The sequence below is a fragment of the Equus quagga genome, chromosome 20 (genome assembly GCF_021613505.1).
Source record: "Equus quagga isolate Etosha38 chromosome 20, UCLA_HA_Equagga_1.0, whole genome shotgun sequence".
NCBI classification, from domain to species: domain Eukaryota; kingdom Metazoa; phylum Chordata; class Mammalia; order Perissodactyla; family Equidae; genus Equus; species Equus quagga.
Window position 1 is genome coordinate 19722398 of NC_060286.1, and position 12687 is coordinate 19735084.

General features: G+C 50.3%; 1 protein-coding gene across 1 annotated transcript in view; it reads right to left on the minus strand.

The window, feature by feature from the left end:
- The window catches only part of LOC124231094 (feline leukemia virus subgroup C receptor-related protein 2-like), a 23022-nt gene extending 13925 nt beyond the window's left edge, over positions 1-9097 (minus strand). Inside the window, exon 1 of the mRNA XM_046647759.1 lies at positions 9026-9097. Coding sequence (XP_046503715.1) covers positions 9026-9097 — 72 coding nt within the window. The remainder of the gene's footprint in view (positions 1-9025) is intronic.
- Between the last annotated feature and the right edge of the window lie 3590 nt (positions 9098-12687).

Sequence of the window (12687 nt, forward strand, 5' to 3'; positions counted from 1 at the left end):
GGGCCTTGAGAAAGGCCCAGGCGAGCAGGCTTCTCCAGAAGAGAAGAGATACTTCACGTCCTCGGATCTTTATCTGATCCTCAATCACACTGATTTGTCAGAGTTGAGTCCAGCATCTTAACTGCTGATCTCCAAGACTTTGAGGGTTGGGGCCAGGCCAGTGGCGCAGCAGTTAACTTCGCACGTTCCGCTTCTCGGTGGCCCAGGCTCCGCCAGTTCGGATCCCAGGTGCAGACATGGCACCGCTTGGCAAAAGCCATGCTGTGGCAGGCGTCCCACATAGAAAGTAGAGGAAGATGGGCATGGATGTTAGCTCAGGGTCAGTCTTCCTCAGCAAAAAGAGGAGGATTGGCAGCAGTTAGGTCAGGGCTAATCTTCCTCAAAAAAAAAAAAAAAACCTTTGAGGGTAAAAACCAGCCATAGACAGAGGGACAAACACAACCCTCATAGCTGGAAAGACAGGCCCACTGCAGGTCACACCTGGCCTTAGCCTAAGCACTTCAGAATTGGAGATCTAGAAGTTAAATAGAATCCCCAGGGTCCCTTTGGCAAGAATGTGGGAAGATATGGGACATCACCCCAGGCTGTGTCATTCTTTCATTCCCAAAGGACCCTGATGTTGGATAACCTAATTCCCAGGAATCTTCTGCCCCGAGAAATAAGTCCTCCCAGCTGGTGCTACACTACACACCTGACCCCGCAGCGGCTGAACTCCATTCTCCAGCTACACACTAAGCCTGAGTGCGTTTCATTCCACCTCAAGTCCAGCACTGAAGCCTTCTCCACCAGCAGGACTAAGCACCTCTCCGCAGAGGCCTGAGGTAACCCCAGTCAGGTAGCAATGCTGTCTCATAGTGATCTATCTCCAGGAGAAAATTTGCCATGGAGATACTTTCATGCCCAATGTGGAAAACCAAAACATAGGGATTAGACTGGAAACTGCTGCCTCTTTTGTTTTTTCAAGACTCATTTTTTTCCTGCTTCTTGAGAGCCGTGCTCACTGAGAGTGTACAGTTGTACCCCAGATCCTAGTTCCTAAGTCTGTCCCTTAGTAGGTGCTCAGTCATGTTGGCTGGCTAGACAGATGGACAGATGAACGTTGGTGGGAAATCTTGTCTACACAAAGCTGGCCATATCACGCAGGTCTGCCAATAGGGTCCATGTTCTTTCTACAAACCACATTGTAGAAACCACTGTGAAGTGGTAAGGAAAAATATGTGTATGGGGGAGTGTAGGGAGAGGGTAGGATAGCCGACCGTTTCTTGAGCATCTACTGTACACCAGGTATCTAATATAATTTATCTTTTTCATTTAATCCAAGAAGCTTACAACAAAGACAAAAATGAGAAAAACTGATGGTCAGCACCCTGCCCAAGGTCACACAGGCAGCTAGCAGAAGAGCTGACCCCCTAAACCTGTTCTGTCTGACTCCAGAACCCGAGCTCACCTCCCTCCTCCCATCAAATGTTGGCGTGATGTTAGTCAACACAAGCATATATTTTCACCCATGTGAGTTCTGGCAAGCACTCAATAGGACATCACTTGGGTAAACTCAGAGACCTGCAGCCCACGTCAGTACAGGATTAATTCCAAGAGATGGGAGAGTGCTGCCATGGGAGGGTGGGGCCGGCACCCTCCTGGGCTCGCAGAAAACAGAGCCCCAGGCCATGAAGGTGAATGATTAAAAATCACTGCTAACTGCTTTTGACTTGGCTTATGTCTCAGCGTAGGTTCTAGTTTTATCATCCTCAACAAAATACAAAGTCACCAGCAAAACACACGATACCACACTCAAACCAAGTCAGAGTCTTAGCTCTTGAGGAATTTGCTGCTGTCATTGGTGCCGCTGAGTGGATTTCGACTCCTAGGGACCCTGTGGACAGCAGAGTGGAACCCTGCCCGGTCTTTTGCACCATCCTCTCACCTTCTGGCGCTCTATCAGAAAATGCTCTGCTGCTATTCGTAGGGTTTTCAGGGCCAACTTTTTCAGGAGTGGGTGGCCAGTTTCTTCTTCCTAGTCTGTCTTAGTCTGGAAGCTCCACTGAAACCTGTCCACCAGGGGTAACTCTGCTGGAGTTTGAAATACCAGTGGCATAGCTTTCAGCATCACACCAACACACAGCCACCACAGTATGACAAGTGACAGACAGGTGGTGTGCTTCCCTGACCAAGAACCAAACCCGGACCATGGCGGTGAGAACACCGAATCTTAACCACTGGACTACCAGGGCTGGCCTTCAGAAACTTACTTTTTAAAAATTGCTTTTAAAGGAGAGTTAGGGTCTCTTCATTTCTACATAGCCCATAGCAGTATTTCACCAGCCCCAACTGCACTGTGATCCCTCAGGTCTGGAGTTGGTCCTGAGTACCTGTTTTCATACGCAGGCAATCCTTATCACCCATCAAGGGATTCTGGGAGACACTGGCCTCACAAAAATTATGGCATGGGCCCCCTAACGGCTTCCATGTGGCTGTGCTCCCAGCCATTCTCCTCTCTGCAGTAAGGGATATTTGGAAAATGTGATCAGATCATGTCCTTAAGATGCTTAAAACCCTGCAGTGACTTCCCCTTCTTAGAAATGAGCGGGAAAAATCCTAAACACACCCACAAAGTTCTGCTCGTGGGGTCGTCTGCCCGTGGTCGACTATTTGCTCCCTGAGACCCGGCCACACTGACCTCCTTTCTGTCTTTCAAATGTCCCAAGCGTCCTCGTGCCAGAAGACTACAGGGATCTTGCACCAGCTCCTCTCAGTTTTGCACCAGACTGCAGTGCCCTCCCTGCTCCGTGTCACCTAGTAAACGCAGACATCCTTCAGGCCTGAGCTCAAGTCACACTTCCTCAGGGAAGCTTTCTCCAGTCCCTCAACCCAGGTCAGGTCCCCTCACAGAGGTAGTTTTATGTTTGTAGGATTATTCAATTAACATCTGTCTCCCCAACCAGACTATAAGCTCCATGAGGGCAGGGCTCACATTTATCTCTGGAGCCTAGGACATAACACCAATCGGTGAATTGTGTGGCACTTTCCACGGGGTATCTCAATCCTCACAACAACCCCAGAAAGAAGGGTAAACATTGTCCCAATTTCACAGATGATGCAGCTGAGGTGCAGAAAGGTGAAGTGACCTGACCAAGGCGACAGACATACAGTAGCAGAGCTCAGTTTCACACACAGCGGTTCTGAATCCAGAGCCTGTGTGCCAATCAGCACTGCTCACTTCACCCCAAAGGCAGATGTTTAACAAAAATGTGAGGAATGAGAGGCAGCCTGGGATACTCGATTTTCATTTTCTCTCTTATTTCTGCTCTTTCCACAAACTCCAGGGTGATATCTAAACACTGCTGCAAGCTAGCAGCCATGGGCACTTCCAGAACAAATGACACGATTACAAACACTCCTGTGCAGCCCGAGGGCCTGGGTGACAGGAGAAGCCTTGCTCTGTGTAATGCACCACCTGTCATTCTGGCTCACGCGTTTGGCAGAGCAAGAATAAAACCAGAAAACCACCGGGCTGCCTCTGGGATAAGATGCCACCCCTAACCCATCACACAACACAACACGCATTATATCGGCTCCGAGACCCCCAGAACCACTGTTCTCCAGAATTTCAGGGCTCCCAGGAGCTGGCTCCCTGGTACTGAGGGTCAAAAATGTCCCCTTATTGGGTCAGCAGCTTTCCCCTCAGCAGAGCCCCTGGGCTTGAACCCTCACTTCAAACTGGGTCTCCTTGTGACCTATGGGGCTTACCTTGCTCCTTGAGGAGCTCACACCCGGAGGTCACACCCCTGTTGTTCACTTTGTGGTTTATTTTTGTTTTTGGGGGTGTATTTTTTTGAGGAAGATTAGCCCTGAGCTAACTACTGGCAGTCCTCCTCTTTTTGCTGAGGAAAGCTGGCCCTGAGCTGACATCCATACCCATCTTCCTCTACTTTATATGTGGGACGCCTACCGCAGCCTGGCATGCCAAGTGGTGCCATTTCCGCACCTGAAATCCAAACCAGAGAATGTCAGGCCGCAGAGAAGCAGAAGTGCACACTTAACCGCTGCGCCACCTGGCCGGCCCCTGTTGTTCACTTTGAAATGAACCCCTCACCTTTCCTTCTTTCCATCCCAACCTTCCTTGGAGACATCCTCACTGGAATACAGTGCTCAAGGGCTCAGGCTCTGGGGTCGGAGAGATCTGAGTTCAAATCCCAGCGCTACCAGTTACTAGCAGTCTGACCTTGGCAAGTTAATTCACCTCTTAGTGCCCGCTTCCTAACCCAGAAAAGGAAGATGATATCACCTAGTCAAACTATCGAGCTCGCGGGGTTGTTCTGAGGACTAAATGAGCTCACTTGAAGGGACTGCTCAGCAGGATGCTCTACACCGACGAGGCACTCACGCCCACGTGCAAGCCTGGCTCTTCCAGCCCGCACACCCTCACCCAGCGATGGCGCCCGGCAGGAGCGGAGAGGCTGCTGGGACTCACAGGACGCGCTTGGTTTCTTTATGGCAGTCAGGCAAACCCCCCGCCCCAGTTCTCGTCCTCTTCCTTCCCCGGCTCCTGCCCCTTCTCTCTGCTCTTTCTCAGCTCTCTGTCACCTCCGACTCTGCCCTCTCACGTCCTCTCCATCCCAGACCCTCCCAGGCCTCCCCGGAAGCCCACTTTGAATCTGCCCCGTCTCCTTCAAGCGACCCGGGTCTCTCTCCGTCACCCTGCACAGCGGATTCAGGGGCACGTTCCTCGGAGCTGCCCTGCCCACAAAGCCCCCGCTCAAGACCTTCAAGGAGTCGGCCCTCCCAGAGGGAGCACGGAAGTCCAAACCCCTCAGCCTGCTGCTCTTGGCTTTCTTCACCTAGTTTCCAGGCTGTCTCCACCCACTTCCCTCCAGGTCCCTGGTTCTCCAGCCAGATTGGACGAGTCACGATTCCAACCTTTCCACCTCTGGCCTCCACCTTGATCCGAGCAGTCGCCTTGCTTGGAAAGGTTTCCCTCTCAGTCCTTCAGAGCCCGTCTCAGCGTCAGTTCCTTCACTGAGTCTTCCTCGGTTATCCAAGCTAGTGAGATCTGCTTGCCCCAAACTTCTCTAACCCTTTGGTGTTCAGCCATTCCTCTGACACTAGTCTGGAGCCTGGGAACCAGAACAGGGGCTTACTCCATAAATGGCTGTCGAATGAATGGGCTGCAGTTAACCAGACCGTCAGGAAAACATTAGTTCCCTTCCGCAGCAGCCCTGAGCCCAGACCCAGGGAAAGACGTGGGTGGGAACTTAAACCCAGACAAGGTTCTCACAGAAAGTCTGCTATTTAAAAACGTGATTGAGGGTCCTTTAAAGCCCACTTAAATATGACACTTAAAGCCCATCAACCCTTAGGAGCAGGAGGCCACCCCCACAAGGGTGTGTTTACATGATGCGCGGCTAGGTACATGTGTATCTACACATCTCTGGGTACACTAGCAATGGGATTACAGTCCAACGATTAATCAGAAGCTAAGGTTCACAGAGTACCACAGAGACGAGGCAAATTCAAGCTACACAGACAAATGTAAGAAAATGTTACTATATTAAGGGTCATTTAAGTCCATACAGAATTTATGAGCACTAAAATATGCTAGAAATGTGGTATGCCTAATTTACATTCCATAGAAAAACATGCCCACACATTCCTGGGCTGTGTGGCTTGACACGGGAGTCTCAGGCATGGACAGCATGGCCACCAGGAGGGAGGCCACCACTAAAGTTTTGTCCCCACGTCCATGTGGGGAACTATGTACAAGACTCAGAAGTGACTTCAACACTCACTGCCCGGCCCCAGTGTGCACTGTGTGGGCATTTCAGCACCACAGAGATGGTGCTGCTGAGGCATGTCTGCACACTCCAACACCCAGTTCTCGTCCTGTAAATACCTCTCTCTCTCCTTGGTGAGTCACTTAGACATCTGTTTACACCTGCAAGTGAATAATCTGGGAATAGTAATGCACAAACAGGGGCTCCAGGGTCCCAAATGTCATGGACTAGGTTACACTGAAGGCAGTCTGCAGCAAAGCCACCTTTGGACCCGCGGAGGAGGCTCAGAGTCGGGGCCTGGGACTGAGTCTGTGGATGCTCCAGTTAGAAGCAAAGAGAACGAGGTGGCTGCCAGGGCACTGACATACTGACGATGAACAACAGTTTAACCATGAGAACGAGCTCCCAGCCACCTTGGAACGCCAGGCAGCTTCCAGGAAAATACCATGGTAAGTAATAACGTGCACGCAAAACCTGCTCATATGACTGTAGTTTTGAAATCCCAAAATCCAAGCCCTTGGCTCTTTTGAAAAGGCCAACTCAAGATTAACGAGGTAGCAGACCTTCAGGAACAAAAAACAATCTCATTGATTTGGGGGAAAATCACTCATGAAAGAGGTTTATGGATTTAAGAGGCTAAGCTTAGGTCTCTAAGAAGTTAGGAAGCAGGGTCACAGCTGGTCAACTCCAGACTTCCTTAGAGCTGCCTCCCCACTCACAGAGTTTGTCCTCAAATCTGTGATTATGCTGGTGGCTGATACTACCCTGACATTCTTGGATTTCCTCAACCTTGGGGGGAAAATAGGTTAGGGTATGGCAGGAAGCAGCAGCGACCGAAATGAGGATAGCCTGCAATCGTGATTCCTAGAGAAGATAAGAATAGTAAGAACAGGTGACCCATTGTGCTTACCAGGCCACAGGCACCAGCCTAAGCACCGTAGATAAATATACACACACTCTTTTAATCCCTATTTTAAAACTGAGGAAACTGGCGTTTAAGTAGCTTGCCCAAGGTCCTCTAATAGTAAGTGATAAGGCTGGACTTCAAGCTCAGACCATCTGACCTAGAGTCTGTACTCTTAACCATTAGGCTAAACGCTCAGGTCTTCTGTTACCCAAACCAGAAGGAAGGAAACTAACACATAATGAACACCCACTATGGGCTAGGCAGTGTGATAAAAGATTTTCCACGTTATTTCATTTAATCCCTCACAACAACCCCCTAAGTGGGCATCACTACCTCTGGTTTGGTTTTTACAGATGAGAAAACATCAGTACTTTGCCCAAGGTCACCCAGATTCTAATGGTAGAACTGAGATTCAAACCCATGGCTATCTGACTCCAAATCCCTTAATGAACAGGGTGAAAGCCACAGAGGTCACTGCCCTCAAAGAGCTGACCACCCATCCAGTCTTACATGCTCCACTCTGTAATTCAAGTGCCTCCCCCTATGTCTAGCTGTTGGATGAAGCAATGGTGAGAGGTGTCTCCAGCCATAGCCTGTTTTGTTCACGACGTACTTACGCCCCATGGGATTTCTTGTTCTTAGGTAATGCTTAGTTTCGGGTGTTTTCCACATTGGGTGTTGTCTCCCCAACTAGACTGTTAGCACCTTGAGGACCAGGACATTGACTAACATTTCCTTGTGTGACCCCTCCCCACACCACGCCCCGCACTATGCCGACAACAGAGATGGTGTTCAGGAAGTATCTTCTGATGAAAGAGATGACTTCTACAATTGTGCAGCTCAAACCTAAGAAGTATTTCCAGTTTCCTCTACAGCAAACAAGTTGGGCACAGTAGCAGTTTGCTGTATTCCAAGAGTTTACCACCAAAAGTAAGCAGAGGCAAGGTGGAATGACACAGGGAAGACCTCAAATTTGGGGTGCCCCAAGATCAGATATGGAGGCCATTGGAAGTACACTGATCAACTTCTCACCCTCAAATCTACACACAAATTTATTGAGCCCCTACTGATACTAAGCACCACACCAAAGGGTAGAGGAGACAAAGAGCTCACACCACCAAGCTTATAAACTATCTAATATACCCTGATCTTGACCTACAGCCTTGGTGCTGGGTTTCTTCCTCATCTTTGGGGAGTACAAGGTGGCTGAAGAGCAGGGGAACCCTAGGCTGTAAATAGAGAAGATGCTAAGTTTAGGGGAGGGGTCTGAGTTCTACAGGGAAATTTTTTGATTAAAAAAAAAAAAGATGCTGACAAAGGGCTTTATATTTTCAGCTGAGCCTCACAGTTGTGTCCGCTTTCAGTCATCAACTCAGGAGGCTCCTGGTACACACACCCCTCCTTTTAAGGGTTGGTCTTCCTCTTGAAATTGTCCTCATGGTGACATCTGCAAGGGTCAGTGCAGGTCCACATGAGAGCAGACGTGAAGCCTCTTCTGCCTCCCCTTTCACCGAGAGCCCATGTCATGCCGGCTTCACCACTCAAACGTCCCTCCGTCTGATGGTGCTGGCCGCCAACGACCATAGGCTCATAGAACTTCCCCAGGGACTCAGCTGGGAAAGAGGAAAAATGAGACGGAATCTTTGGAACCAACAGGACAGCCAAGGCACAGAATGCAGAGCTGACTTTCTCCAAGCTTTTCACATTTGAAATAGCCAACATGCAAAGCTCCGCTCAAATGCTTGGGCACTTCCCACCAATTCTGTCCCAGACACCAGCATGCAGCAGCCAACAGATGGACCATACTGTCCTGTGCTCAACTGTACCACTCCCTGCCTTTGACAGCAGGTCGTAAAACAGCCCAAAGCAGAAGAATTGTCTCCTTTGTCTGCGATGTCACACGCTGTCATTCCCAAAAGTACTTCATGTAACAATAAATATTTCTAATCCTCCCAAGTTTTCTTCTCAGTCTGGTTGGGCTTGCTTGGTGACAGCCCTCTCATTGCCATTTTCAGAGTTGAAACTCAGACCCTGCGGGTTACTCACAGGCAGGCCCTGGAAGAGTTGTTGCTTAAAGGGCTGCCATGAGCCAGACCCACTTCCTCTTATTTCAGGGTGTGTCTCCAGAAACAGACAGCGTGAGCCCCGTGTGGTTTTTTCCTAAAAAGCCAACTTCACAAGTTAACTAACCCTACCTCATGATCCCAGAGAGAAATCTGGAAAGAAAAAGAAATCTAAACCTTGTACCAGGAAAACTATTAGTCACCCATATGTAACACCACCCCAAGACAGCAGCACCACCAGATCCGGCCCTGAGATTTAGCGAGTTACTCAGGGGCCTACTTACAGGAGAACATCTGCCAATAGCCTGCTCTGAAGCCAGCGCCCCTCCTACGTGGCCTGACATTTCCAGCATCATCCCTCCCTCAATGACGCCCTTACAGCCTACTCTCTCTTCCCTTAAAGGGGAACTCGGGGACCTTTGCTTTCCCACTCACTGCTGCAGCCTCAGAGCTCAGAATGTTGCTCAGCACTGAACAGACACTCAGTAAATATTTGCTCAATAAATAAATGAAGGCGGTGGTGCATTGTCTCTAAAAAGCAAAAGTAGCTCTCAAGATCTGACTGTAAAGGTCAGGGTGCTGAGCCCTTTAAATGGAGGGTGTGGCCACTAATCCAAGGTTGTACTTGGTGACAGGGACAGGCCCATGGGAGGAGAGCCCTCATTCACTGGCTCTCATCTGTCACACTACCTGCTGTCCACTGGGGAGACACAGGGAGGCTGGCTGGAGGATGCCATCCAGGACAAGTAGAATTCAAAGAGAGACAAAGACTGAATGACCCAGGGCCTGTGTGGGTTATCTGCAAGGGACCATGATCTGGTCCAGGGTGGGGACACCCTAGTAAAGGTCATGGAGTTTTGTGGAGTAGCATGAGAATACAGGGCTAGCCATTCCTGGGGCAGATAATGGGCTACCCTCTTCCCTAAGGAGCGAGAGAAGAACTCTAGAGAGAGAAGATGCAACATCTTCACAAGGACTGTCCTATCCCACCAGTCCCCATTCGTGACCACTGATCACTGCCACTTGCTAACTATAAGGGGCCTGGGAGAAAAATGTGGTAAGGCCGGGACCTCCAGGCTCTCAGGAGAAAACTTCTCACTCCTGGGCCCTATGTCCTGATGGTGGGGACCAAATCCGTCTGAGCTGCGCCACCACCACCATTTTCCTACATTGAAGAGAAGAGCCATCCTAGGCACATATAGATTGGAAAGCTGCTTCGTGCCAACCCTTGATAAAAGGCCCTTCTTGGAATCAAAAGGAATCAGAATGCTCTGCAGGACTCCTGGAGCTGCAGCACGGTTCACTCAAAAGGATCAGATCGGCAGGGATGCTTTGGAATCCAGAAGCTCCGGGAGAGGCTCCTGCAGCCAGAATAACCAGAGCTTCTTCTGAAACAAAGCTGATGCTAGAGGCAAGAATGCCAAACCCCATAAATGGAGGGCGCGGCCCTTATCCAAGGTTGCACTTCACAGGATAGATAAGACATGATTTGTGGACAAGAAAGCCCTTTCATTCTCCAAGTGTGATGGAGCAACTCCAGAATCTTTTTTTTTTAAGGACACTTAAAAGCCCACATTGGCATAATATTTCACAGTTTCCATTGCACTTGCACAACCAGCACAAAATCGGAGCCTCCAAACCACCCAGTGAGGTGAACAGCAGAATGACCAAAGTGCAGACGCGGCAACACACCCCACGAGGGGCGCGTTGTTCTCTCCATTCCATAACGGAGTCTAAGCTGCTTGCTGAAGTCACGAGTTAGCCAGCGGTGAGGTAGACATCAGGACTTCGGCTGTTCTCATTCGCAGCCCCACTCTCCCACCACAGATCCTTGCTGAGCCACAAGGCACCAAGCAGCTACATATGCCAGGAAGACATGGTCTGAGACTCAAGATGATCCAGGCTCTGAAGGGATCATTTGCTACGGGGTTTGTCATGCAACGAGGAATGCGCTTGGGTCATCATAGAATGGAGACATGTTCACTCTGCACCTCTTATCAAAGTTCTTTCTGGACAGTGAGTCAGAAAGCAGTCTAATGAGAAGAGAGAATGTCAATGTCTCCTTAAGTCCCTAAACAAACTTCCAGCCAGTGATCTGAGCCCTGAGAAGAGAACTTCCCTTCCCCTGACAATAGCCCTAAGGGAACAAACATTAGCAAGGAGGCCAGTCTTTACTCCACAAACAGAGCAAGAGGCTGTGGAGACGCCTGTCCCAAGGCCACACAGCCGGCCAGAGGCCAAGAATGTCTGTTGGTGACAGGGACAGTGACACTCGGGACAGAGGGGGCTGGTGAGGGGCCAGAGGAGAGGAAGTGGCTCTGAGAACCAGGGAGCCCTGATCTCCCCAGGCCCACCCCCAGCTCAGCCAGCCCAGAGTGGGGCTTTCCCACCTGCTGCTCCCCTGAGCACAGCCTTCAGAAGCTTCAGGAATTGAGGGTGCAGGTGGAAGAGATTTTCTCAGGGGGCCCTGTTACACATAAAAGGTAAGGAGGATTAGAAAGAGGGTTGGGTCAAGCTGCATTCTTCCCCCACCACAGGCCCATCCTCCTGAGGCCATGGCTGACGTTACTGAATGGCGATCACAGAAAATAATCCAGAATCTTCCTTCTGAAATGAGAAGCTAACACCCCAAAGGTAAAGTGTAAAACCAGCACACCAGGGGCCCGTCTGGTGGCACAGAGGTTAAGTTCGCACACTCCGCTTCGGCAGCCCTGGGTTCGCTGGGTGCGGACATGGCGCCACTTGGCACGCCATGCTGTGGTAGGCGTCCCACGTATAAAGTAGAGGAAGATGGGCATGGATGTTAGCTCAGGGCCAGTCTTCCTCAGCAAAAAGAGGAAGACTGGCAGTAGTTAGCTCAGGGCTAATCTTCCTGGAAAAAAAAAAAAGAGAGAGAGAAAAACCAGCACACCAGTCATGCCTCTTTCCATCCAAATGTTCTCGGTTCTGGCTGTGTGCCAGGCATGGCCTCTGCTCCATGAACAGGTCGTGCAGGGGCTGACTTTTGTCTAGAAGGTGGTGACACTGGTCCCAACCAAACTCATCAGCAGAGAGAGCGGAGAGGTGGGTCTCCTTCAGTTCCCAAAACGTGACACACTGGGGAGGAGGACCCATCAGCAAAAATTCCAGGGACAGCAGCTAAGATGAAAGAAAGGAGCTGGAATCCAGAGATATCAGAAAGAATGTTGCAGAACCTGGGTTTGATGGGGAGGGAGAAGATAGATGTGCATTCAGTATGTCCAAGATGGCTTATCTGGATCCAGGAATTTCACATACACACCCCCTCATTTCACTTTGGCGGCAACGCTGTGAGGCAGGCTTCCTTGTTACAGATAATGAAGCTGATGCCTAGGGAGGGCAGGTGCCCTGCTGGAGGCCCCAAACAGCTGCCAGCAGAGCTAGATTGTGGTTCCATGGCTTCCACAGCAGGACTTCTCAACTTCAGTGAACATGAGATTCCCTGGCACAGAATCAAAAACACAGACTCCTGAGCGCCACCCACAGAGGCTAATTCCTGGGGTCTGCCCTGTGCCCAGGATGCTGCATTGTTAACAAACACTCCGGTGGTTCTAGTGTTGGGGTTTATGGACCACACTTAAAGACAATTGATCTCAGCTGCGCCAAGGAAAGAACTCAAGAGATAGTGCTAAGCTGTTGGCTTCCCCGCACATCCTAGGCAGGGATGGTGCCAGACAGGTGTGTGCTCCTATTTAGTTCCCGGGCAGAGAAGAAGTGGTCCTCTGAGTGAGCTCACTGAGGGCTCCACCAACAGGTCAAGCACCAAACAGGAAGCCCAGGACAACGGTGTGAGCAGGCGAGGATTGCTCACATGGCAGCCACCACCCCAAACAAACAGCCCATTGGAATGGGCTCTGCTTTAACATAAGGACCCAGGGCCGCTCACGTCCTACATTTCTCAGAGTACACGGACACAGCAAACAGCCTG